This window comes from Hetaerina americana, unplaced genomic scaffold (genome assembly GCF_022747635.1).
Source record: "Hetaerina americana unplaced genomic scaffold, ioHetAmer1.1.p SCAF_6, whole genome shotgun sequence".
NCBI lineage: Eukaryota > Metazoa > Arthropoda > Insecta > Odonata > Calopterygidae > Hetaerina > Hetaerina americana.
This window is the reverse complement of record NW_027287205.1, coordinates 67,048,262-67,076,215: the sequence shown is the minus strand read 5'-3', so window position 1 is coordinate 67,076,215 and position 27,954 is coordinate 67,048,262. Positions and strand designations below refer to the sequence as shown.

General features: G+C 35.8%; 2 protein-coding genes across 4 annotated transcripts; one reads left to right on the top strand and one right to left on the bottom strand.

Annotated features, from left to right (window-relative positions):
- Positions 1-1,205: 1,205 nt before the first annotated feature.
- Positions 1,206-21,011, bottom strand: Dsor1 (mitogen-activated protein kinase kinase 1). Of its 3 annotated transcripts, none has more exons than XM_071593843.1 (9): positions 20,627-21,011; positions 20,493-20,531; positions 20,163-20,394; positions 17,417-17,529; positions 15,967-16,078; positions 15,713-15,889; positions 11,254-11,452; positions 3,714-3,895; positions 1,206-2,630 (listed from the first exon to the last, which is right to left on the bottom strand). In XM_071593843.1, exons 1-9 carry the CDS (start codon positions 20,734-20,736, stop codon positions 2,517-2,519), a joined length of 1,278 nt encoding a protein of 425 aa, XP_071449944.1. In that variant the 5' UTR covers positions 20,737-21,011; the 3' UTR covers positions 1,206-2,516. The 3 variants fall into 3 exon arrangements, with proteins under 3 accessions (XP_071449944.1, XP_071449945.1, XP_071449946.1); XM_071593844.1 differs by having other exon boundaries at positions 20,163-20,388; XM_071593845.1 differs by having other exon boundaries at positions 20,163-20,367.
- Positions 21,012-21,073: 62 nt separating this feature from the next.
- RpL17 (ribosomal protein L17) lies at positions 21,074-24,070 on the top strand. Its single transcript, XM_071593653.1, has 5 exons — positions 21,074-21,127; positions 21,328-21,417; positions 21,493-21,627; positions 21,758-21,953; positions 23,873-24,070. Exons 2-5 carry the CDS (start codon positions 21,337-21,339, stop codon positions 24,016-24,018), a joined length of 558 nt encoding a protein of 185 aa, XP_071449754.1. The 5' UTR covers positions 21,074-21,127; positions 21,328-21,336; the 3' UTR covers positions 24,019-24,070.
- Positions 24,071-27,954: the final 3,884 nt, after the last annotated feature.

Sequence of the window (27,954 nt, the reverse complement as noted above, 5' to 3'; positions counted from 1 at the left end):
TAGTGTTTGTCATGTCATTATTTTTATATTGCCATACTTATGTGTGTGGCATAGAATTCCCCAAGAACCCCAAAATGAAGATGACTATCTATCTATCAACATTTTAAACTTTTTACCCCTTCACCCTCCCTTCCCCTCCTGCTCTGACCATCCCCCAATCTGAAGGCATGTATATAAAATTGTCTTCCATGAAGACCACTTGATGATAACATCCAACATCGAAACCAAGGTCGTTTTCCAAGTAAAGTGCGTGTGGAATCACAAAGTTACTTATGTCATTTCAATGTGTTGTGTAAATTCCATTAAGTTACGCCAGAGACAACAAATTTCATGGTCTGGAATATTTAATGAACAATTACTAGTTCAACCCTCCATTGCAAACACCAGACGCACAAAATCAATTTTAAAGTTTTAAATAAAATGTAAGTTTAAACATTTTTTAAAATTGTCTAACAACTTTAATCTGAAACTACAGGCCCTATATACTACAACCCAATGATTGGTAAATCTGCTTCAGTGTACCTATTCCAGATTTTTCTTGAGTTTTGATTCAGCAATAAAAATATGTACTCAAGTACCTATATTTTGATTATTTACCTACATTAAACGTCATCGATCAGATGTTGGCCTGAAATAGTGTCGTTGGTATGAAACATGTCAGGAATGCACTATACCTCCATTAAAAGTTGCTTTAAATCTTATTTACCTCTCCTGAATAGTTTACAACTGAATCCTGACTCCAATTGTTTTCTGAATAAATTAAACTTCTACTAATTTGTGAATTTAAGTAAATCTGTGTGACAAAAATATCTGAAAATATGACAGCAATTTTTTTACAATTGCCTATACTTTAGCTGCTACACTGTTTTCAATTCTTAATTGATAACAAAGTTGCTTCATTTTTGGACAAGTAACTAAATTTATTTAGATTACCTAACCCTGTAAATTAATATTAAAGGCAATCTATCAGTCTCTAGTTTGATAAGTAACATATACCAATAAGGCCTAATACTTAAGCCTGCCTCAAACCATTAAAGACAGAAATACCAACCCATATGTTTGAGGCTCCTTGGTATTCAACTTTCATTCTAAAGAGTCCCACTACTCCTTGAAATATGTCACTACCAGATGTAAATAATACGGGAGAGTAGAGAATCTAACACTAGATAAAAAATATGGGTTGTTCATTGAAAAAAACACAGCCATTAAATGTGAAGCAAATTTAATATCCAAGTTCTCATCTATCTATAATTATCCACAAAGAGAAACACTCAGTGGAGAATTAAATCATATACTGCAAGAGTGACCTTGAATATCGAAGAGTATCATTTAAGAAATTTCTATTTACAGCCAATAAACAAGGAAAATTTTGTAAAAGCAGATGCCTTTAGCAGGATCTCACAAGTTGTGCAAGGATCTCTTACTTAATTTCTATTTTCAGTGGTTTTAGAATATCACTCCACAAGGAAATTTCCTAGTTTATTAGCAGAATAACAATTTTTCCTGAATAAAATACATCTTTGGTAAAATTGCTATCAAACTATAAGTGAAGACTTAAAAACTTACACATTAGAATACTGTAAACATACTGAGAAACATAGTGCTATTATCCACATCAAATAAAATTTACCATTCACCTGAACAACTTCACAATATAAAGTTATTTATATCCACTTAGGCTGCAGAACATAAATATCATAAAATGTTCTACTGAATGCATACATTATTTTTCCCAGAATTCATAACTAAATGTAGATAAAAATTATTTTAACTTAAATAACTGATTTTGACACATTTTGGTAATGGATGAATTACAACCATATCATTTATAACATTCATGGCAACATAATTCATATAACAAACAATAATCATAACCAGCATTTTACGATAGAGACAATAAGATCACTTTTGGAAAACAATGTAATAGTTAACCATAAGGCTGTAATGGCATACTATGAATCTAATATTATCTCACATGGCAAAAAAACGATGTATATTTATCAAGATGTCTAGCAATACAACAGGTGCAACTTATACATAGTATGTACACTTATCCAGTAAATAACACCTAAATGCCTAATCTGACCGCACTCCTAGGAAAATAACTTCAAAATACATACTTAAATATAACTTCAATATTTACAAAATCAACAGTGAACAGAAACACAAATTACTTCAAAAGCTGGATGAGAAATACACATGTATCTAATATTTGGTGTCATAAGAAAATCACATGTTGCGCAGTAAATTATCAACTGCTCCAGGTCCAAAATTTATGTATATCACACAATGATATCAATGTATAGGAATTATTCTCATATTTGAAATCCACAAATATATGATTTAACTATTGACTTAGAATAACAATCGTGCATTGTTTAAATAGGTACACAGAAAAGGTAGAGCTTATTGAACAGTAATTGTGCCACATATTCCATTGAGTGACATTTTTACTCTTTCACCTAGATCACAAACAATTGACATCATTTGCCTGTAGAATCACTGGTTTGAAATCCTCAAGAGTCCGAGAATACCCTGGTTGGTGTGGATGGCTGCAAATCCATTGTTTTACACACCCACCCAGCAATATCTACCATTTCTGTTTCTGATTTCTTCACCCACTCATCATTCTGAAATGAAAGACAAATCAAGTAGTCTACACAACTTGAAACATTTTGTAATACCATTCATAATAGATTTCCTCTATTACAAAAATTTAGTGGTACACTATGGAGTGAGTTAGAAGACTTTATACTTAGTGACTTCCTACCCCCAACCCATGTCTTCGACCTGTGGTCAGGGACAAATCTCCTAGGGGACACCTGTAGTCATTAGGGGAGGCAACCAAGAGCAAAGAATGAGCCATTGATGGGATGGGAATGGAGGAAGGATGGAGAGAAACTCAGCATAAGCCTACTCTTAACGAAAGGCACCAAAGGGTCCACAGTTTAGCATCTCATTTGACAGCGTACTCACTTAAAGTGCCCTTCATAAAGCACCTCAAGTAGGGATCAGGATACCAATGAAAAAATCTGCCATCTCCTGGATTCAAACCTTGTACCTATGGGTGGGAGTCCAGTAGATTGGCCACCACACCATCCCGATCCCATGACATCTCCTTCCAATCCATCCCCACAACTTTCTCCTTCCCTTCATTTTCATTAAGTTAAGCCTGCGACCATACAATTTAAGGTAAGTCAGTCATTGAATCTAAATTGAGAACCAATTTTTTTGAAAAAATTCAAATACTCTTCATCAACTAACCCAGGTATTTTTTCACTGAAACTTACTGAGTAACATTAACTAATTACTTCACTCAACAATTAACGCTCTCCCTGTTATCAGGAATAATCTTGGATCTAAATAAACTATACAGCTCCTCTTTTATTCATTAAATGACATTTTGTACATGATATCCTACAACAAATAAAATTTCTCAGTCACAAAATATTATTCTTTTAGATAATTTGGTGAATTAGAGCCAGCTTTTTTACTAGACTGATTAATTTTGGAATCACTCATCTTAATAGTTATGATGTGACCCAGCTTGAATTAATAACATAAAAATTAGCAATACTGACTCACCTGTACATGAAAATACTATGCAAATTATTATCTCATGTGATCATTCAATATGAAGTAGTAAACAAACCGGTTAAAAGTCGAAAGGCCAATTTGAAAGCATCAGTCATTTGGCCACTGAAATGTCTTACCATCAATGTCTTTAGATCAGCTCGTTCTGATGGATTTTTCTTCAAGCACCTATCAACAAAGTCTTTGAAACTTGAGGAGAATACCCCAGGAGGAAGCTTTGGAGGGGGTTCATTAACAATGTAGTCCAGCAATTCAAAAATTGCCATAGGCCTTGGTCCATTTGAACCATGTAGGTAGTTGTCTGAAACAAAATCAGAAGAATAATTAGGCAAACCATCAACCTTTTGAATCTGCCACAGAAACGCCAATGGTTCATTCTTATTATTGATTATTGCAGGTGGGCCCAGGACCACCAAACTTAACAGAGAGACAAAACATGTCATTTGTGACCAGTTGTGAATATCAAAGTTCTCTTAAATTATTTTTATCAAATAGCCCTATAATGTAATACTACATGAGTGGTTAAAATGCTGTAGCCATGCCATTCACATACATTTGCATATAAGTTCAATAATGCAGAAGCAACGATACATCAAGTTAGGGAATATTCAAAACACCATACCATAATAATGGACATTTTGAGCACCTAGTTAGATGAGACATTTATTCGATCAGACATCAAAAGGAGTAAGCTCAGCAGCACTAATCTCAACATTAGCCATATGTACTTCAGATTGTGTTTATCTTGGTGTTGAAATGTCCTGAAGGTAGTTTTGGCTAGTTGATTTTGAAACACCAACTATACTAGTCAAAGCATTCATTTACATTGATTTGCTCCCCTTGCCTCTCCTCCCTTTTTGTTTCCACAAATGCAAGGAGCTAAGCACAAGACAGGTACTATATTCCTTAAATATAATGGCCCTCTAAGGTTGATCCACAATAGCCCGTCTATCTTTTACCCAATTATTTGGAAATGAATATCAAATATGATCCCTGCAATTGTCCATCATCCACCAAAATGTTTGCTTTTTTCAATGTTTTCGACAAGAACTTTATGAGCATTATGGGATTCAAACAATGTTACAACCACAGTGAATGCACTAAAATAATTGATGAACAATGAAGCCATTATGTTGAGCTAAAGTTCACCACTTTAAATGAATTTGAAGATATTGACATTCACAAATATTTACTGAAATTTATCGAAAAAAGGGTATGAACATCTCTAGAATGGGATTATTCCAGTATTTCTCAATAATCCTAAAAAATAGCAGAAGTAACTAATAATGGTTTGCATACAATAATGATGATTGCTAGAATCAACATGATAGAATTGACAAAAACAGATCAACTGCAAGATAAATTACTGACATGTATGTAAATGATGCATTCAAATACACAAGAATTCTTGGACCAGCTGATAATCATTATACAATACATAACTTATTTTCTTATAGAAAAATCATCTCATGTTCATACTTATAAAGTTCAAATTCCAATGAACCAGTCATTATGACCAAGGAAATCCTCAGTACTAGCTTACTTTTTACTTCCAGAAATCAGAAAAAGGATGATCACTATCATCATGTACACAAGGCATCTTGAAAATGGCTTTAACAATTACTTATCAGCTATTTAATCACAAATTGTGAGGAGGGTTGACCTAGAGAAATGAAATTTACAAATTAGGACAATTAATATAAACCAATTTCATAGTCCAAACTGTAAAGTGCTCTCTTTAACTACTGCAATTGGTGGGAACTTTGTGCTTAGGGATGCATTTACCATGTACAAAATCGCAGGACAAGCATCACAAACGTGAACTGGAGAATTGTCAATGACAAAGGACTGCTTATTTGGTCAGTATGTACTTGTTTCTGCTTAATAAAAGTCCCTGCCATCACCCCAGCTAATCTGGTCCCACCTCTTCATTCTCTCCCCAGTATTTTAGTATGCATAGGCCATGTTTTAGCAATACTAACCACTTGATGATGCTTAAAAGACAAAAGATGTGTTCATAAATAAATTGTGAAATTTTACTTAGTAGTTTTATCTGAACACACAAAAATAAAATATCACCAAGTCAAGGCTGACAAGAGGGTCAACTATATTATTTTTGGCAGAAATAAATACAGCGTGGAGCAGAATTGACTCCCTAGTTTCAAAATATCACTGAAGAGCACGCAGGTGAATTAGTGGAGTGGGAGTAATGCCCTTAGCTGGGGGAAACTATTCCATTTTCAGTAGTCCCCATGCAGTGCTCTGGTGAACATCAAGGTTTTGTTGTAGAAACGTTCTTTAAGAACAAAGATAGTGTGGTGGCGACACAAAGGGCTTTTAGCAGGTGGTTTGGCCAGCCTCATCATGATAGGGTTCATGATGCTAAACCCATTATGAAATGGATTACTGGTGTACAGGCGACAGTATCTGCACTTCTTAGAAAACCAGCTGGGCAACCATATAATGTGCGGACACCTGAAAACATCATGGCAGTGAGAGCATCCATTGTACAGTCTCCATTGCACTCAGCGCGGAAACATGCTGCTTCTCTTGGAATATCACCCAGAATGGTAAGGCATATTTTACACTTTGACCTTCACTTCCACCCCTACAAGATGATGGCTGTTCAGGACTTCCATGCAGCCTGACACTATGCTCTCGCGATTAAGAACATTTTCACCTCTCCAACTCAGTAAATAAGCAAAATTTTCGTAACTGGGCGACTGATGACCCTCGCAAACTTCACCCGAGACCTATTCATAGCCCCTAAGTGACAGTTTGGTGTGCTGTGTCCTCCATAGGCATTATTGAGCCTTACTTTTTTGAATCTCAAGGTTCAATTGTTACTGTGAACTCTGTGCGCTATTGTGAGATACTGGACAACTTTTTACTCCTCAAAATGGAAGATTATGGTGAGAAATATGACAGAGAAGCCTTGTCATTAGACGTTTTGCTCCGAGATCTCACAGGTTTTAAACCTAAATATGGAGTTAAAAACTCTATAGAGCTAGCCCGAAAATTGAAAGATATTGATGTCCCGGAAAAAGCGAGGCTAGTCTCCTTCGACATTAGCAATTTATTTACTTGCGTACCAATATCGGAAACTTTGCTTAGGGTGGAAGAACTACTCAAGGATTCCACCATTGCCCAAAATATCTCAGACGAATTGGTCCCCCTCATCAAAATGACAGTTAACCAGAATTATTTTAGTTTCAACCACACCCTTTACAGCCAAACGGATGGGTTAGCTATGGGTTCCCCACTGTCCCCCTTCCTAGCCGAAGTCTTCCTCAATTCTGTAGAAGAACATCTTTTTAATGCTGACAATCAGCATAACAAAAACGTGGGCTATTGGTTTCGTTACGTGGACGATATACTATGCCTATGGACCGGAACCAACCGACAGTTAGACTCCTTCCTTAATTTCCTAAACACTCTTCATCGGAATATCTCCTTCTCCATGGAAAAAGACGTCAACGGCACCATCAACTTCCTCGACTTGACAATCACAATTAGGGATAATAGACACGAATTTGCAATTTATAGGAAACCCACATATACAGACCATATAATTTCTAATGATTCCGCACACCACTTTTCTCACAAACACGCAGCCCTCCACTCCATGATCCACCGCCTCCTACACATCCCCCTTTCCCCCAAAAACTTCAAAATTGAACTCGTGAATATCACTAATATAGCTACCAACAATGGTTTCAACCCCAAACTAGTTGACACATTACTACGGAAAAAACAAAAAGCAATGGCCATAAAAAGCATTTTCGTATCTCGGCCCGCAGTATCTAAAGATTTTAAGTGGTGCTCGATCCCGTTTCTGGGAGATCTTTCATATAGGATTTCCAACTGCCTACCCACCTCACTCAAAGCAGCCTTCTACCCACCCATAACCCTCTCCAAACTTCTAGCCAATGGAAAAGACACCCAGGATAGCCTTCTCAAATCAGGCATTTATAAACTGAAATGCGAGGATTGCAACAGCGTTTATGTCGGTCAGACCGGCAGGAATATCAAGTTACGAGTCAAGGAACACGCTAGGTGTCACAAAAATCAGAATAACAACTCTCTCTTCGCCAAGCATTTACTAGAATTCAACCACAGCAGTGACTTTGTCCCAGAGATATTACACACACTCCCAAAAGGATTAAAAATGGACGCTCTTGAGCAATTAGAGATTAGAAGGCACTTGGTGAACCCCAACACGACACTTTGTAATGAGCAATTATTCCCATACCCCTCCCCACTCCTCTCCGAGAAATTAGCCTGGAAATGGTCAAAACAATCCATCAACGCACCTGCGAGCCCCCACCCCCCTCAAATCCTTCCAACCCTCCCCGCCCCCACTCTGTCCTGAGGGTATATATGCTTGCTCTGTTTGTTTTGCAAATTTGTACCTGATGATGCCACAAGTCGGTAAAACGCGTCGTGCCGTATAATAAAATCTGTGGAAAAGTACCAGTCTTTCTTTCTATTTCAACAATGGATATCAATTACTTCCACCAAGTGAAGCCTGAAACAAGAGAATATATTCTATCTTCTTGCTTTACAAATGGATTTCCACTAAGTTTGGCCAAATCGCCCAAACTATCTCTCCAAACAAGAAACTCACATATTTTGTTGGCAAGGGAGGACTGGATTGAGGGATAGGAAGAGTCATGAGGAAGTTTACTAATGTATGCATGTTCTGACCCGACCTTCCACAGTGACATTAGACAATAGTGAAAGGTGGCAAAGGGTGACCCAGAAATTTATTTGGGCATCAGATTAAAAATAAGTTCTAGATTGGAATTGGGCTTCATAGTTATCTTGAACGTGTAGAGATGACGCACATCTGTATATGTATATATAAGCACGTAAAAATTATATATATTGTGTGTAAAAATGCATCTACATCCATACACTAATAATGGTAACAACCAATGAATACATGAAATCATAATTGCCTGCGGCTATATCTACCGCAAGTATACCGAAGATTAGAGCCAGGTGATAGAAACTAAGTCCAAACAACAGAAAGATCAAAAAATATACAAATTTTACAAGCCTACACAATATGCCACCAAATTGATTTCTCGCTATGATTCGTTAGTCAAAACGAAATATAGGTTTGTGTGCCCTTATATTTGCAATATAAATTAACTTTCAACAAATCAAATATAAAAAAATACAAGAATGAACAAAATAGAATTTTCATTTTCTTTGCTTTGTTAGTATCAATTAGCTTTCAGCTGTTCTAGACACCCTCCAACATCTATGAAATACACCCTCCAAGTTCCGCCAATGTGGTGATTGTTTCAAATCTGAATTGAGTTAAGCTCTTGTAATTTAGAGTTTTCACAAGAAAATTACCCATGGAGAAGAAAATCATATACAGCGATGTTTAAGCTAGAAGTAATCAGTTTCTTGAAAGAAAAAGCAAATCACGAGGCTGACAGGATTTACCCATTAATAAATCTTTTAAATCAAAGTTACGTTCTACTTGGGAAAAGTGGATGTCAGGTATGAAAAACTACACAGAATCAGGTAGGATTAAAAGTGTCTTAAGAAGAAATAAGCTGGTGGATCCCGGCAAGTTAGCAGGATGCCAGACTGACTTGTGTAAAAAATGAATTTGAAGAAGCTTTTTTCAAATATATTTTCAACACCAGTACTAGAAGATGAGTAAGAGTTAACTTCGGAGAGTGAGCTCGGTGATCTGTCTGAAGAGATAATTAATGCACTTAATTCATTTAATTGTGATTCAGGTGAGGAATTTCTTGGATTCGAGTGCTCTACCTATCCTATCATATTTATTTGTATACGTATATAATACGACGTACTCTACGTATACATGAAGTACTATGTATTAGAATAAAGAAGTACTACATATTAGAATTAATGAAGCATAGAAATTATATGTTTCTTCTTTTTCTCATGGATTTTTGAGATGAAATAACTGTAAAAGTAACAGATCTGTATAAAATAGAATCCACTTAGAAAGGCATGCTTCCAGACCAATTTATTTTTGCAAGACTCTTCTTTAAAATATTGTACACATAAGTATGTAAATGTTTGGATTTTTTAAATTTTTATTACAAAACACACATCACCATTTTTTTACCATCTGAACATTTTTGTATAGATAATGCACGCGTTATCAACGGGAAAATACGGTAATTCTCCAGTGATCAATCATAACAATTGATCAGGATTTTTTTTCAAATGCAAAGCAGGAAAAGCTACAAAAAATGATCATCCAAAACATTCAAAATATTTGCACTTTTGATTAAAACTTTACAAATTTTTGACGAACTTCAACTGAATAGTTTTTTTGTCTCTAGCTTCAGGGTTACAGTGAATTTAAGTGTCCACTACATTTGAAGAGTTAAAGAATAGTCAACGCACAATTCATACTTAAACACAATTTTTTGTACTGAAAGTATAAAGCTTAAGCTTTTGGAACATTTCTATTTCATAATGTAGAGAAAGACACTGATATTACGCAATGATTTAACTAAAAAAAAAATATTTTAGAAGCTCAATAGCTCCCCTTTCACTTTTCTAATTACTCAGACCCTCTCATCCCTCGACCTGCATTGTCTGTGCTGGACAGCTCCTTACAATAAAAAAAACCATAAACACAGTAATCAACCTGAATGTCGGTTTGGTAGGTGATGGTGGAGTTCACCCAGTACTAAGCCCAAAGACATGTGAAATTCACACATCAAGGTAGGGGGTGCAGTTCCTTTCCCTGTGCTGGTTATGGTTTCCCAGGAAAATCTGGTACCCGAAAAATCACATAGCTTGGGTGGAACTGCAAGTCTCCAGAGTGCCTTGCCCGGGAATCGAACCCGGGCCCTCCGGTCAGTAGTCCAACGCTCTACCCCCTGGACTACCACAACCCATTCGTTACAATAATGAAGCACTAAAATGAAATCCAGAAGATTACCAAGTCCTGTCTTATAAGGAACTTAACACATTTCACATAAATTATCACACTTTTTATCAATACTGTAAATTTTCTTTACATCTTGTTAAAAAGGACAAACAACAAATCATGATAATTAAATGTTTCATAAAATACCATGTGATGTAGCACATAATATGAACAAAAGGAGAAAGATGTCTCACATCATTTTGTTTTTATTTTATGGTCTTGCTCAATTCTTTCAAACTGTTATATGGAAAAAATAAATTATCAAACAGGTTAGCTCCATTTTATTCACTCCGTGGTTGTGAATTTTCAAATAGCAGTACCAGAGAATAAGAGAGAAGCAGTTTGAATTCAAATTAATTTTATATGCCTTACTAATACGTCATGCCCAACTGAAAGGAGAAAAGAGGAAAAAAATATGTTATGTCCCACATTCCTTTTATCTTATAATTGAATTTCACAGCAAAAAAAAATGGGGGCATAACATATTGTAGGAATTAAACTGCCATCCCCATTTTACCTCCTGTAGCTACAAAAAATGAGGATGTCCTTCTAAAATATGACTATATTTTAAAAATACATCAAGAGCGAAAATAGGGATTATGATGGTTCTTCATAATTACTAAGTATTTTTAAAATTGGGCCTTTATAACATGCCAAATGAAGCCATGAAAAATGTACGCAATGCATAGTATTTAAGAATATATGTAGTTAAGATAACAACATACTGTGACTAGGAGAGCCAGGTCCATGCACATTTGACATAACATCAGGATCATCCAAACGCCTTGATCCAAAAATTGCATTCAAAGTGTTATTATCAGGGGGAGGAATAGGATACATTCCAATGGCCATTTCTACGAGAGACAGACCTAATGACCATATATCACTCTGGACTGAATAATGAGTTCCTTGCAACCTCTCCGGCTAAAATGCATGGAATCAATAAAAGACAATCATTACTCACAATACTAAGTAAATCATAAATACAAGTTGAAAAAGCACACTTCACACCTATTTACAAAAAGGGCAATTTCATTGATACATGAGGGGAGATCAATGCAGTTAGATTTAAGCAACTGAAATCAGTATATATAATTTTATTCCAAACTTTTGAACACACATAATATAGGATATATAGTAATGATAACAGAGGCACTAATTATGAGTCAACTCCATTACAATGGACTCTAATGAAAAACAAAATTCAATGTAAAAAGGTTAAGTCCACATACTGCCATTCTCTAAAGTACAAAAATGCAAATTCATCTGATTCTTATATTAATTTTAAATGCTAGATACTATGATCCAAATTCATGGATCCCAAACATCACAATGAAATGGGATAATAATAATAATACATTTATTTATGCCTGCATTTCCACCGTTCCCAAATTTGGTTGTGGTAATTACAGAACCATGAAGATTTGGACGTTTCAGGAATATGTTTTTGTCCAAAATGCTTCTGTTATGAAAAATGATTTAAGCAGCAGGGTTTTAAAGAACCCAAATAGTCAAAGCTGGTGCTCATGCCTTTCTGAATATTTAATAATCATGAATGGCCCAAAAATGATAGAAATAGTATTGCCGTTTCTAAATTTAATAAATTCAAGCAAATGAAAGGCATTTTCCCAGAGCTTAGATTATTCTCATCCCTTAAAAGTCAGTTCATTAATTCTTACAAGCTAATTAGGAATAACGAAAAACAAATTTCATAAATTTATTGAAAGAGCTGGATGCTTGACTAAATAAACAATGCACAACTTCTAAAGTGACTGCCTTATTTTATTGTTATCAGTTTACCTTCTCATATTAAGTTCAGGCAACTTCATGCTATGGAGGAATTTTCATTTGTTAAGACACATTTTTATGAATATGTTATTATTTAATTTATTTTGACATTGTAATGTGGCCAATTCAACTTTGGCAAGGCCACGGCTGGATTATTAAGCACCACCTACATGAACAACACTTTAAATCTGTATATTTATCCAAAAACCTTCACATTTTCAAAATGTCCAAAAGACCAAAAAGACCAAACTACTCATGATGTAATTATTATTAGATAATCTACTGTTTTAGGTAGGTTTTGGATGGACACACATGATAAAAATACATTCCTTCGCCCCTTCTAACTAAATACAGCCAGACATTGAACAAAGTCCTTCTTTAACTCTGCATACTTCCTTCCTCCCTTCATTCCATCCAATCTGCCTGTTCCATTTCTAAACCTTTCCTGCATGCCTAACATTGCACCACAGTCTTCAAAATCTCATTGCCAATTAACATACTCTGAATCCATCTTTCCTGCCTCCTCCATCCATTTTGCCTTCCCCATTCTCCACCATACCCACATTTATAAGTCTCCAATTTAAGTCTACCACCTTATTTCAATTACCATATTCCCTGCAATGGACAAAGCTCCCAATCAAGTTTTTCAAAATGTTTTCACAAAATCCTTAATACCCCAGTCAACAACTTCCTCCTCTTTTTCAGTTTCTTCACCAGATGAACTTCTTCTCCTTATGTCCCAAATACTTTTGACTATTTGGTATGAAACACTTCAAAGATAGATAAACTGTTCCAACCACTACAATTTCTGATCTCCTACTGATGCTTAACTTAGCTTTCCTCTTTCTCTAAAACCTCATAACCTTTATTTTACATGCATTGATTCACACCCCATACCTATCACTGAATTTCTAATAGACCTGAAGATGATGTAATATATCGAAACCCGATCATACAATGAAACTTATCTTGAGGAAAATTGCAAATATCCGCTCTTTATTGTAACCTTTCATTCCTGCCTCCCTCATCATTACTTATGAATATATTTTGAAAAGAACAGATGACCTGGGTCATCTCCTTATCACATCTTGAATAGTAATGTCCATCCCAACCCTCCTTACCATCTAAATACACCTGAGAAGTCTGATATGTAAAGATTGTGGCTAAGTTGTCTATCCCTGCAACCTACTCCTATTTCCTGCAATACATTCACTATTTCTTGCCAATTTAAACCATTTGCCTTATTGAAATTTAATTTAATCCTTCTTGAAATTTATGAAGCAAACAAATGCATTCTGATTGAATTCTATGTTCTCTTCTGGTAATGACCTAATTACTACTATGGAATCACACGTGATTATCCCTTTTCTGAAACCAAACTGATCATCCGTTAAGTAATCAATTTCCCTGCTCTCCATCCTGTTGATGATCCTGAGAGCTGCATGTGATGCCGCTTAATGTTTTATAGTCTTCACATATGGCTGCCTTTTGCTTTTATGGGATGGGAACTAATATGGATCTGAAAAAATCTTGTGGCCAATTTCTTCCATCATAAATGCTACAAATTAGTCCATAAAAACTCTTCCTCCCATGTAATCCAAAACCTTAACATACTTCCATGGGCATGTTATCAGTGCCCATGGCCCTACAAGGGTAAGGTGAATTGTTCTTAGCCTGACACAGAGATGGCATTCCAATCAGCAACAATTTACAATTCCTGCCACGGTGCACATTGCAATATTTTGTAAGACAAGTTTCAACTTGTTTTCTCAAGTAGTTTGTTCACAAATATTGTTTCAGTAGACATCTTTCATGTTTTTCATTCAAATGGAAAAACTTGAATTTTGCGTGGTCATCAAATTCTTTGTTTTGGATGGATTAACCCCTAAGGATAATCATCTGAGGTTGACAAAAGCGTACAGTGACTCTGCCCCTTCAATGTCAACCATTTAAAAGTGGGCAGCTGAATTTAAACATGGTCATACATTCCTCTTAGATGACCCACATGAAAAATGACCAAAAACCACAACCACACCAGAAACCATGGAAAAGGTGCAAGATATAGGGTTGGACGATAGGCGATGTGAAATTGAGTGAGATAGCTAAGGTCATGGGGATATCAGGAGAGGGTGTGAAACATCTTGCACAAAGAATTAGAGATGCGAAAGCTCTGCGCAAGGTGGGTGCCACATTTGCTGATTGCTAATCAAAAGCAAATGCGCTAACAATTTTCCTGGCCATGTTTGGATAGATTCAAGAGGGAGACAACTGATTTTGTGCTGCAACTTGTCACCATGGATAAGTCATGGGCCCACCACTACATGTCAGAAACAAAACAGCAGTTAAAGCAGTGGATGGAAGCCTGTGGTTAAGTACCTAAGAAAGCAAAGTTGACTGCATCTGCCGGAAAGGTCATTGCCAGTGTGTTTTGAGATGAGAAAGTGACCCCTGTCAATTGATACCCTGAAAAAGGCAGAACAATTACAGGCGAATATTACTCAAACCTTCTTGACCAGCTGTATGCCAAAATTCGCAAGAAGAGGCCTGGCTTGAAGCAGAAAAAATCACCTTTCACTATGACAACCTGCTGTCACCTGCTCACAAAGGATGGTTGGGTGATGAGAATACTACGGGATTTGGGGTACAATTTGCTTGGTCATCCCCCCTATTCTCCTGATTAAGCACCCTCAGATCTGTTGCCAAAGTTGAAGAAATTTGTTTCGGAGAAGCACTTCAGGTCCAATGAAGAAGTTGAGAAGGCCTTAGATATTTTATCAGCCTTACAGACTTACTTCCGTGAAGGAGTACTGATGTTGGAGAAATGCTGGACCAAGTGTGTTGACGTCAAGAGAGATTATGTAGAAAAATAAAATAATTCTTTAACTAAAACGAAACATCAAATTTCAATAATTCCTAAACTGAAAATTGCAGTTGGTCATTCTCAGCCGGAGAACTTGTCACCTTCCTCTCATATTAGATTTCAATTCCCTTAATGCCTTCATATCTTGCCATCAAGTATGCCTGGGCATAAGCTATGCTCCCATTTTCACTTTATGTGTCTAAGCTTGCTCGCCTAATGTCTTCACCATATAGTTCGAATATATTTTCTTTCCATCTCCATTGAACCTTTCCTGATTCAATAAATAAATTTTTCTCATACTTTCCTTCCATAGTATGTATAGATTTCACCTTCTTCCTGATTATGCTTTAACTTTTATAGACAGAGCACCAATTTTACCCTTACTTTATTACATCTTCCTCCTTCAACTTGTCTTTATTATTTTTTTCCTCCTATTTTCTTTCTTACATTCAAAATTATTTTTCAAATAACATATGCACAAGTTTCAGGATATTAATAAATATATCCACATTGAGTACTGGTATGTTTTAACTTACCGACATATAACTTCTGGTACCAACAAAAGAATTTGCCATTGAATCAATTAGTTGACCAGACACACCGAAGTCACATATTTTTATCTCTCCACGGCTATTTACAAGAATGTTGCTAGGTTTAACATCACGGTGCATGATTGCATGTTTATCTCTGAGATAGCTTAAACCTTTTAATACCTGGAAACAACAGAAATTGTTAAAAGACGACCAAAACAACATTATTAATAATGAAAACTACAGAGAACATCACTCACAGCATAAGTGATTTTCCCTAAAATAGATTCTGGTATTCTCCCAGCCTTTTTCAGAATTAGATCCAATGAGCCACCATCCATGTACTCCATGCAGATGCTTATTTCACCATCACTGAAAAATAATTACAGACATGAACAATAATTTTAATCATCATAGCAGAAATAATTAAACTACTAATATACACATGTGTTGGTCAAAAAACCAACTTTATTCCGAATTATCAGATAATTGTAACTGCGCATACAATAATACTATTTTCACCCTAAAATGTCTGCTCAGTATTCCTAAAAATTTATTACATACTATGATAACGATTAATAGGTATTTTTCACCAAATTTCTTGTCTTTACAGCAAATATCCCATGAAATTAATATCTTTGGGCTGTTTTGAGAGGAAAAACCCATTTCACTTACGGGTTGTTAAGCATCTGAGCTACAGAAATAGGCAAGGTAGCTACTTCAACAATGATATGATGAATTTAAAAATCCAAATATTTCTTCTCAATGCATTCACTCCTAATAAATAAACAATTACAAAAATCATCCTTCTGTCACAGGTTTGCACAAATATAAATAGGAGAATGAAATTTCTTAAAGCATATTTTCTTCTTGATTCTTCATAAGTTAGTAGAGTTCCCTTAGGGATGGTAATTGAAGACTATTACATCACCTTGAACTGCTGCAGCACTTCTGAAGTACAAAAACATCTTTGGCATGCATTATTTCCTTGTCCATCATTTCCTTGTCCATCATTTCCTTGTCCATCACCCGATACTTCTACCCATCACCCAACAATGTATTCCCTTCCTCTACCTTTCTCACCTACCCATCATTCTGCTCTTACAACCTTCATTTGATACTACACTAGTCCTCATGATACCCTACAACCACATTTTCTGCCTTCTTCAAACTTCCCTCAACAATTTCTTCATTTCTCAACCATTTCCACTCATTTTGATTGAGAGAAAAATTAGTGCCATGGCCAGAAAATCGTAAAGATACCAAAGCCATGTTTCGCGGAGAAAGTAATCAAGGCATTCCAAATAACATGATATGGCGTTCACAATTAGGAATTTCATTTAACTATTGATATTTAATCAGAATTTAAAGCTGTCCTTTTTTCATTCATTGAATCAAAATCTCTTATTTCACCCATAATTTCAAAGGTTCACTCAACCAGATTCAACAAAATCCAGACTCAAGTTTAATAATTAGGATTAATGGGATTAAAAATTGCGAATTCAGAAGGATGTCATGTGTAGAAACTTTATAAGCAGCTTAATGCTCTTGCCAGATGCCTTTCCATGTCAATACCTCTTTTTTGACTTTGCCTTCACCAAATTACCCTGAAGAGTTTTAATGGTAAAATAGTAAATGAACTCAAGGCATTTAGCATAACCCACCAGAAGGCCATTAACAAGTTTCAGTGAAAAAGTTTTGATTACTTACCTATAAAATGCACCATAGAACCCAACAATATGGGGTGAGTTACATTCATGCAAAACCTTTAGTTCTCTTATTATTTGTTTTTTAATAGCTGGCTTCACTTCAAGGTGTATAAGCTACAAACCAGAATATGAAAGAAAAATTAAAAACTCACATCAGAATGACCAATAATCTAGCTTAATATTAAGTATCTAATAAGATATTAGGTAAATGAATGTTTTGAATTATAACCCCAGAAGTGACTGAAATTGTAATTTTTAGCAGAAATACGTTGCAATAACATGAGAATACCGAATACACATAGAAATCAATTTTCAAACCAAATCCATTGTCTGTTATGAAATGAATGTCCCACCAAGTACTCCCTGAAATAATTTCTTTACAATTAATACAAACTTATTCCCTACTAATCCAATTATAATGTTTATGCTCCTGAAGGAGCTGGAATTATCTTATCTTTCAAGAATAATACTTACAACTGCATTAATCACTACCTTTTTCCAAGCTATTTGACTAATAATCTTAACATTATACGCTAAAAGCATATAAAGAACAATGAGTCTACTCTCCAATTATAACCACAACCACAATATATTTTTATATTATTATAATAGGTTATTCACCAGTTACGGCGGGTTATGGATGGACACAAGCTACCAAACAGTACAGTGACAATCCCCTTATGTCTCCTAACAAATACAACCCAACACTGCTAGGACACATTTTCACTACGGAGTCTATCATAAAAATTTTGGGAATTACAACAGAGTTGGTTACCTGTTGCCTTCCTCAAATGTGTTTTTAACGTGCCACGTCACTGGGGTCAGACACCTTTGCAAGCCACCTCAATGAGGAACAGACGCTGCGTTTACTCATTTCATCTGGCTCTTCTCCCTTGACCCTACCAGGAGCAATCATTTTGACACCTGCCAGCACAGCTCTAAGGCTTTGCATGAGCCCTTCCACCAATTCACGGGTTTAGTTCATAATAATGACTTTAAAGAATATCATAATAGATGATAAAACATAACTATAAATACAAACTAACATTACCTCCAATGAAATGGAACTGCTCAACTTTTACCATACCTATGAACATATCCCCCCCCATACCTCATCCACATGTATTTGTAGGCATTGCACTGAAATATACTAACGCACTAAAAGGCCCAGGCATTCCACCAAAGCCCTTTCCATGCACCGAACATCCTCCATCTATCATATCTTTTCTACAAGCACTTTTATTTTTCCCCAATTTAAATTTTCTCCAATCTATACTGTTCATGCCCCCTTTCCACCTCTGTATGCACCTTTCTCTACTTCATAATAATAGCAATAATAATTTTAATAGTTCCAGTGAGGAGTGATACCTTGGTAAGCTAAACTATTAATGTGGATTTGCAAGGTTTCATAAGCTTATGTTCCTCACGATGGAAAAATGTCACCAATGGAATCCGGAAATAGTCAGCTAAAAGATTTGCTTCAGTTGAGCTTAATTAAAAACTAAAATTAAGTGAATACATATTGACCAAATTAAACTAAGAAAAATGTTGGGTGCACAGCCACTTTTTCTAGCAAAGAAAGATGAAAATTTCAAACTCTTATGAATACCAATTAATCATTTACAGCATTCTGTACAAGCATCAGTTTAACAGGAGAGACAGACACCACAGAGCAACATTTATGTAGTACTATTTTACCCCCAGATGATCCAGTAAGGAATTATAACTATTTCTTGCATGAATATTTTATATGAAATTAGAAAAAACACCCCAAGACCATGATTTAATTTTCATTTACGTTTGGGAGTCACAAAGTTAAGAAAGTTCATACTAAGACAGCTTCTAATACTCAGTTCACACGCTTCAAGAGACAAGTGAAGACCTTATTAATACCAGGTTGAAGTTTATTGGGTACATAGATGCGATGTTTTAGAATTAAATAAATGTTATAAATTGGATTAAAAAATTAAATATTGTTACAATAACTTTATTTCGAGATAAGCATGTTCAGCAATCAGAATGGATTAGAAAAAAAGTAGGAGAGCCAGAGCATGGGCCATGTGAATGGGCTTAAACCCACCCATCTACGGCTAGAAAGATCTATTAGGCAAGAAAAAAATCAAGCAACATTCTTTCACATCGTGTAAAATTGATACTCTAAGCCAGTTGACACCCAACTAGCAGCATGCTTCCCTTACTGATGAACCAGACTGAAAAGTTACATACTTTGAGTACGGTGTATCTCTTAAGTTCAAAAAAATGGTTACCATCAATAATGCTGTCTTTGGAGACACTATTTTAACACTTAAATATATGGCCTACGGTAACGCATATCAGGTCATATTAAAAATATCACAAAATTTGTGTATAAAAATTAAATGTATCATAAATTACAAATTGTACTAGAAAACTGTTCCACTGATATTAACAATTAGTTCAGGTACTTTCAGACAGTTGACATTTGCAGAGTATTTCTATTTTTTAATAATGGCATTACTTAAGGTCCGTCACAGCAGTCATTAGTTTTATCCAACTTAAGGTACGCATTTGTTTAAAAAAACTAGGTAAAACAGCGGTAGGTGGTAGCCCCTATGAATATTACGAACGATAAATCTTTACTTAAGGAAAATTACACGCTTCCGCAGAAAATATTACTGCTCAATACACAGTTGTAAGAATCTTGGGCATTTCATTTACCACAAAAAGCTGGATTTTCCCTAACGCTTATAGGTAAATACATCTCTTACCTTTCGAGCCATTATAAGTCCACTAGGTCGATGTCTAACTTTCATTACCACGCCTCCATTTCCTGCCCCTAGTTCTCCAAGTTTTTCAAAATCATCATCACTTAGTTCCCCAACTTTTTGTTTCTGACATAGAAAAAACTCCATTCGCTTCCTCTGAGTGTCATCCATCTCCAATTCTTCCAAACGCTCTTGGAGAGCCTCGATACTTGTTTTACCAATGTTGGTGCTTTGCCTGTTGAAAATGGATACTGTTCACACAACCAAAACTGTTTCTATACCTACTATAATAACTACAGAAATCAGTGGGATAAGAGAATTTGTACAAAATACCGATTGGAGCCTCCGGTCCCAGAAGACGATAATTTCTTACTGAAAGGGAAGGGCGATTATTTTAATTGTCATTGACGCGTAAGAAAAATTAACACAACACAGCTCACAACAGAAGAGACAATACCAATACTTACTCGGAAACAACCACCGGTTCGACATTCGTAGGGGTAGCTGTTGGATAAATCGGTTCGATGGGATCAATTGATCCTGGAGGAAGAGTTAAATTTAATTTGTTTTTCGACATTATTTATGTATCTAATAACCGCACGTTAACCTTTAATATAAGAACAGGATACGGAAATGGCAGAATGTTTTCTGACGAATGCAACTAAGATTTCGAGAGATTTCTTTGTCTCTGAACTCATAAGTACTCAGCCTGAATACTGCCCACTCAAAACTAGACTCTCTAACTAAAATTCAGACTAATACATTTAGGTACTTCAGACAGGTAGCTGGTGTTTCTGATGGGTTGTACGTGGTTTCCTTGTTTTAACGTCAACATAGAGGTCCTCCATGCCAGTGACGACAGCGCCACAGTACGACGAAGAATATTTTTAGAAACAAAAGACAACGAAAACGCATTTGCGATATTCGTGGAGGGTTGTGACGTCCTTTCCGGTGTGATTGAATAGTAGGTAAGCACATGAGGTTATGTTGAATTTCATCTATCGGCATCTTATTTTTGTGATACGATAATTTGTATTTGTTTAGTGTAGTTTTTCCCATTATTTTAGGCAATTTACATTTCCCCTTCTAGTTCAGTACGAAAACACGATGGTGCCGATTGAATATATATTTTATATGTTCACACTAACTTATGTTGTTTATATTATAGATTACAAAAATGGGGAGGTATTCACATGAACCGGACAATGCTACTAAATCTTGTAAAGCTAGGGGTTCCAACCTAAGAGTGCATTTTAAGGTAAGGGAGAGATATCACCGAACGCATTAATGATGGTGTAGCATGAGAAACTAAGGAGTTCCATTTTTATTCTAGAATACCAGAGAGACAGCAATGGCCATCAAGCGCATGCCTTTACGGAGAGCAATTCGCTATTTGAAAAATGTTGTTGGGCATAAGGAGTGTGTTCCATTTCGAAGGTACAACGGCGGTGTCGGACGCTGCGCCCAGGTATTTACTCAAAACTGTGCCTACAATGGTCTAACTTTTTGATGCGTTACTGATATTAGTCATACGTTGGGCTTTTTTGATGTAGCATTTCCTGATAACCGTGATATAAATTTTTTTTAATTGTGAACAGGCAAAGCAGTGGGGTACTACCCAGGGCCGATGGCCTAAGAAATCCGCCGAATTTCTCCTTCAGCTATTGAAGAATGCCGAGTCAAACGCAGACTATAAAGGACTGGATGTCGATCGTTTGGTTATAGATCACATACAAGTGAATAGGGCCCCTGCACTCAGAAGACGAACATACAGAGCTCACGGACGAATAAATCGTAAGTTACCCCAAAGAAGGGCATACTGAAGGGCATCGATGTTAATGTTTCCGTTGTATGTGTATACCTGGCTGGAAATGAGATCTGAGAGTGAGTTCGTAAAGATTTTGAAGTTTTAGGTCCCCTTAGGTTATCTTGACATTTCGCCTGTATATTGACACTACCTAACCGTGTAAATATGTGCATGCTGCTATTGAGTTAAATTATCGTGCATGTGGGAAGGATTTTAATGGGACCTCAGATATTAATTCAGAGCTGCTCTATGACAAGACTCGTTCGTGCCAGTGGCTTAGTACGTCACTTTCGGAATTTGGTGTAGCGGAAGTAATTAGCCTGGAAATGTGATGGAACGCTCCCCTAAAAACTACTACTACGAAGTAAAAATGTCTCTTGCGAAATTGCACAATTATATAAATTCCATTGAGAGTCTTGACGGTTAACCAAGCTATTGGCTATAACTGCTTTTGGTGAAATGTCTGGTGTTATTTCAACACATTTTTATAACATTCCGAATTTCCAGTTTCACACTATTTAATCAAGTTCTGCTAGACTTGTACCTCAAGAACAAAATTGAGCTTCGGCATGTGAAGCTTGGTCCTCCAACCCAGCTTGAATCGTACCTGTATGTGCTTTGGAGGTGACTCAAGGCATGGCGATTCGATCGTTTGTGGGTATTTTATCTCTAAAAGCACCTGGGACGCTAATCCACAAGTTCTTCAGAATTGCGTGAAATTACAGCTTGATTTAAGGTGCACTACGCTCTTATTTTATATGCTTCGCTATTCTGTTGGATGTTATGCATTATTCTCAATTACTTGTTTTAAATGTGTTTATCTAAAGCTACAGTAATAAGGAAAAGTATCCAAAATGAGTATGAATCGTTTGTTTTATTATGAAACCATCAATAAATTCACCATCAGCCATTAAATAAGTTGAAATGATGCTTACGAAGATGAGCACAAGAAGCACTGCTTCTCAACTTATTTGCTGTTTTTGCATGAAAATTGTTCTTGAATAAAAATTACAAGAGATACGTTGATTTAATCAAAGCTGCTTTCAATTCCTAGAAATGTAAATTGTATTTCAATTTGATTAATTCAACAGATTGATTCAAAACATAAGATTCAATTTGAAGTGAAAAGTATGATTCCTGTATCAGAGGATTGAGGATTTATTTTTATCGTGTAGTTGTGCTGTCTTATGGCCTATTTCTGCTAGATTTGTTAGTTATTAGCTCGTAATGTCATGATCCTGCCGAAATGAGTGTGAACAGTTTTCATTTTCCCTCTTGTCAATTGATAACCCGCGCATGGTCAAGTTTGTTGTCTTAGTAAATTATTCCTAAGACTACCTTTGTGTGTTTCCACATTGATTAATTCGTTGTCTCTCCTATGTTGAAATGATATCAAACTCTTCTAAAGAGAAATCCAAGTCAAGTTGGTTACATTTTTTGTCTTAAATCCAAATTTACTCTGTGGTTAACTTTTAATATGTCTTAATGAACGGAATGCCAAACTTTGTGTTTATGTCCTGGCGCTATGCCCTCAGCCATTAAAAAAATTTAGTCTAGTAAGTCCTTGTTGTAGATTAGTGAAGTCAAAAATTTCACTCGATTTAAAGGAGAAAATGAGCTCGTGGAGTCCATACTTTTCTATTTTGCAAGCACTTATAATTAAGTATGGGTTAATTTAATAATAATTCTTTGGAAGTAAAATCCTTTCAAGCATCAATTTCTATAAACCTATATTGATAGAATTGAGCTCTTACGGCTATTAGTATTGAATAAATGTAAAACTCCAAGAGCCGTAAGCAATTAAAAGTTCTGTTAAACTGTTTACGGATATTGGAGTTTTTATTTTATAAACCTAATTTGATTCTATGTGTACTTGTAATGTTAACTCATTTTTTTCATGTTTTAGCATACATGAGTAGTCCCTGCCATATAGAAGTGGTTCTCACTGAGAAGGAGGAAGTTGTCACAAAGGCAGCCGAAGAGGAACCTGCTAAGAAGAAAGTGTCAAAGAAGAAACTCGCTAAGCAAAAGGAAAAAATGTTGAGAGATTAAACAAATCTCGCAATTTAATTGTAACGAGTTAAAATAAAAATTTCCAAGGTTGTTTAAATGTTTTCTTGCAATTCCACGTTTTGTGCACAAATTTTGTGGTAGTTCCACCCTAGCAATGGGTTGTTATGGGTAATTTACATGTTTTACATTATTTACTTGTATTGTCATTGATTGCTGTGGCACATCTTGCTACCAAATTGATGACACATGATATTAAGGATCTTGTGGAATTTCACTCTAATTGGCAGTCTTTTCTCTATTTTTGAGGTTTCACATTGATTTTTTGTGCACTGTAGAATATATTGGCGAATAAGCATTTTTTTTATTTTACATTTCCTTGTTGCAGGTGATAATGTTAAATATTATTTAGGCCTTGTGTGGGTGGCCATTATGTAAAACTTGTTTTATATGGTAAACCATTATTAATTTAAGGATGTGTTAACTGCTGTGGTGTGGCATGAGCCACTGGTTGACTGGGTACCAGGGCAGACTGCAGGAAATTTATATCCTTGCCTTCTGACAGAAGATATACTAATTCCCCTGAGGATTCAAATGAAGTTAGACAGAGTGGCAATAGTGCTGTCATGAACTTCATAAAAGGTTGCCAAACTGATAAAAGAAAATTTGCTTGGGGTAAGGCCAAGGACTGAAATTTGGATTAGTTCTTGCATGTAAAAGTAAATTGATAAGGCTCCACATCATAAGAGCATCTATTGATTTGTGAAAGGCATCTCGCCCAGTGTTTGCCCTAATGTTGCCTGATGATTGAGTATATCAATTTTAATAGACTAGATGCCAAAGTTTGAGGTAATCATCTTACCCTTTACGGGTGATGATTCTACTGACCAGATTGAAATTATCGTGTGGTCTGGAGGCAAACTGGGAAGTGTCCATTGATTGCTTGCAAATCATTACCTAAAAAGCAGCCTTCAGCACTAGGGTGTAGGCAAGGAAATGACTGCTTAGTGAAGAAAAAGATTAATGCAGGTGTCCCTTTTATGCATTAAGGGAAATTTTCTTCAAACATAAAGGTGGTAGCTATGAAGATTGAAAAGCTCATGAAAGTGTTTCTTATAACCTTGAAAAATGTTTGTGAACTTTCAGATGGATAGTTATATGGTCATGTGTACTACTTGATAAAGCTATTAGGAGCCCTACTCCCTGGACAAGAGTTTAAAGATAGCAATCGGTAGGATCTGATGACTCCTAATTCTTACTACATGCTGACCTTATGATGGAGCATGAAGAAAGAATCAAGTGTCCCCAGGAAATTTCCTGGGGGAAAGCAAAGACTGATTCTTTCTTTGGGCTTATGAAATTGATTCCTACAAGTATCAGCCTCAAATGTCTCTCAAATCCTCTAATGGAGGTTTTTAGAATAATTCACTTGATGTAACAGAAGTGCATGCTAATGAATTATTCGAGAAGGTGATGGGCATGTTAAATAAGATGCCAATGAATAGACTGACATTAGCTCTTAATTGTGGAAAAGAAATGCTGGCCTTCAATACAGTTGTTGTAAACCACCTTAATGGGTTGACCACCAGCATTTGCAGGTCAGCAAAGACACAAGTTTTTTTCAGAAAGAGACAAGACTATTAAACAGGATAAATGCTCTATCATTTTAATTGAGAACTTAGAGAAGTGGAGCTGGTTTTGTGTAGTCAAGACAGTAAACCACAAATTGAAGGACATAGAACCCATGGTGTCCAAATTAACAAGGATGACATATTGGTGAAGTGTGTGACAATAAGCCTGGTAAACAGACTTAGATTTGGTTTAGAGCCAGTCTCTACATTTGAAAATGGAATGTTTTAGCCGGAACTGGATGCACTGAAAGGGAAGACTACTCTTCTGATAGATACCCTGGTGATGGGCGACCAAGCAGACAAAGAAAATTTCTAAATGGGCAAAGAATTAAATGATGATGAAGATAAAGAATCAAGTTTGAACACTGAGAGAAGTGGAGGTCCTTGTAATTATCTTAAATTCCAGGAGAGTTTGGGCTAGTAAACCAGCATGGAAACACCTTGTGCAAAATGTTAACAAAAATTGAGACAGGTGCTTCCAAATTTCTGGAACAGGAACACTGCAATGAGAATCATGGGAAGGAAGAGTTGGATGAAGAGCCTGCAGTAGGAGGATGATTGTTGCTTGCATAGAACCAGGCATAATCAGTGGTAGGGATTGTAGCAAGTACTGCCTGCCATACATGGTTGAATCACCCAGTACCAAGAGGTGACACCTGTTGTGTATAATTGCTCTTTTCCCTCCGATCCAAAAAATATTTATTAAATAAGCTTATAATCCGCCACAGTTATTTGGCCTCTTAAACATATTCCCTGCCATGTTCTATTCATCAATTGAGGAGAGAAAATATTTGACTTCAAGAAATAATAGAAAGTTTAACAAAAACTTAATACAAGGCGGTTATAATTGGTATTGTCATAGGGGGCAATGGTCAAGTCATAATATTAAAGCACTACCAAACACCATTTTTAAGTCAGCATTCATGCTTGAGAAGCACAATTTTGAAGAAATTTAAACCGCTCATCATCCCTGTTAACAATTAAAGTGGGTTTCAGGCAATGATGGGTAGTACAGCAACTTTTATAAGTTAGATAATTTACCTCATTGAGCTTTATTATAATCACTTTTTGGGAAGAGTATTTCCAATTTTGCTATCATTTGCCATGGCCAGAATTCAACCCGTTCTTTGAATTTGTTGAAAGAGTACTTGGTGACTATTTATCATGGAAAATAAATGTGTGCAAGAATACTCTAAGAAGAGGGTAATATTGTTGATGAGAAGATAATGGAGAGCAATTAGGTCTGAATTTGATGCTGCATTTAAGAACTAAATAGCAAGAAAGGCACTAGGATTGATGATTTATTGTGGAAACTAGTAAAAACACGAGGAAATAAGCTGATACATCTATAGAACTCATTATGTTGTATTTATTGGAGTAAAAAATACCATTGGACCTTAAAAAGAATTTAATCACATCTATACTTGGGAAGAAAAAGGTAACATTTTACAGAGCAATCAGCCTGAATTGCAGAGTTAGTCTATAAAAATTCAAAAAACTGATAAATAAACTGAAGAGTATTGAAGTGCAGGCCAATTTTAATTTAGAAGTAATAGAGGAGTTCTTGTTCTCAGATTTATTATGGAGAAGAGAGTACAGAAATATCGATCAACCTTTTTTTGATACGGAGAAAGCCTTTGGCATCTTGGACTGAAATATGTTGCTATGTCCCTAAAGTAAATTTAAATGAACTGCAAGAGCAGGAGATTGATACATGCTCTATATGGAGATTGTGCAGGGAATAAGCTTAAATAAAGGACTGAAGCCAGTGCTCATCATTAGTATTTTATGTGTATAGTGAGAAAGCAATAATGGGATCAAGGGAAAGATATCAGGTAGGATATGAATTCAAGGAGAAAGGATAAGTATGCTACAATTTGCAGATGTAGATAAGAGGAGGAAAAAGTACAACCTTAAGATAAGTTCAAATCTAAGATTATGGTCTACAGTCCAAGTAGGGAATACAATTCCTAAATTAGACTAGGGAAAGACACAGATATAAGTGGAAGTGTTTTGCTATTTAGGCACCAGGATCAGTAGTCATGGAAGAAGTAGGGAGGGATATATAACAATAGAAATGGCAAAAAAGACTTTCTATCATAAGTAGCAACTGCTGAGAAAAGAATATTGGAGGCAACTGAGGGAGGCCATGTAGACGGATGGTGAAAAGAAAATGTCTTGATAGAGTGACATGAAATTTTTCAAATAGTGGGTGAAGGGAGAAGCCTATGGAGAGCACTTACGAGAAGAGGGAACTAGAAAGAATACATGAGGCACAATAGTCTACTGAAGATTATAGTTTATGGGAAAATGGAGGAGAGGAATTACATGAGAAGGCTTAGGACTA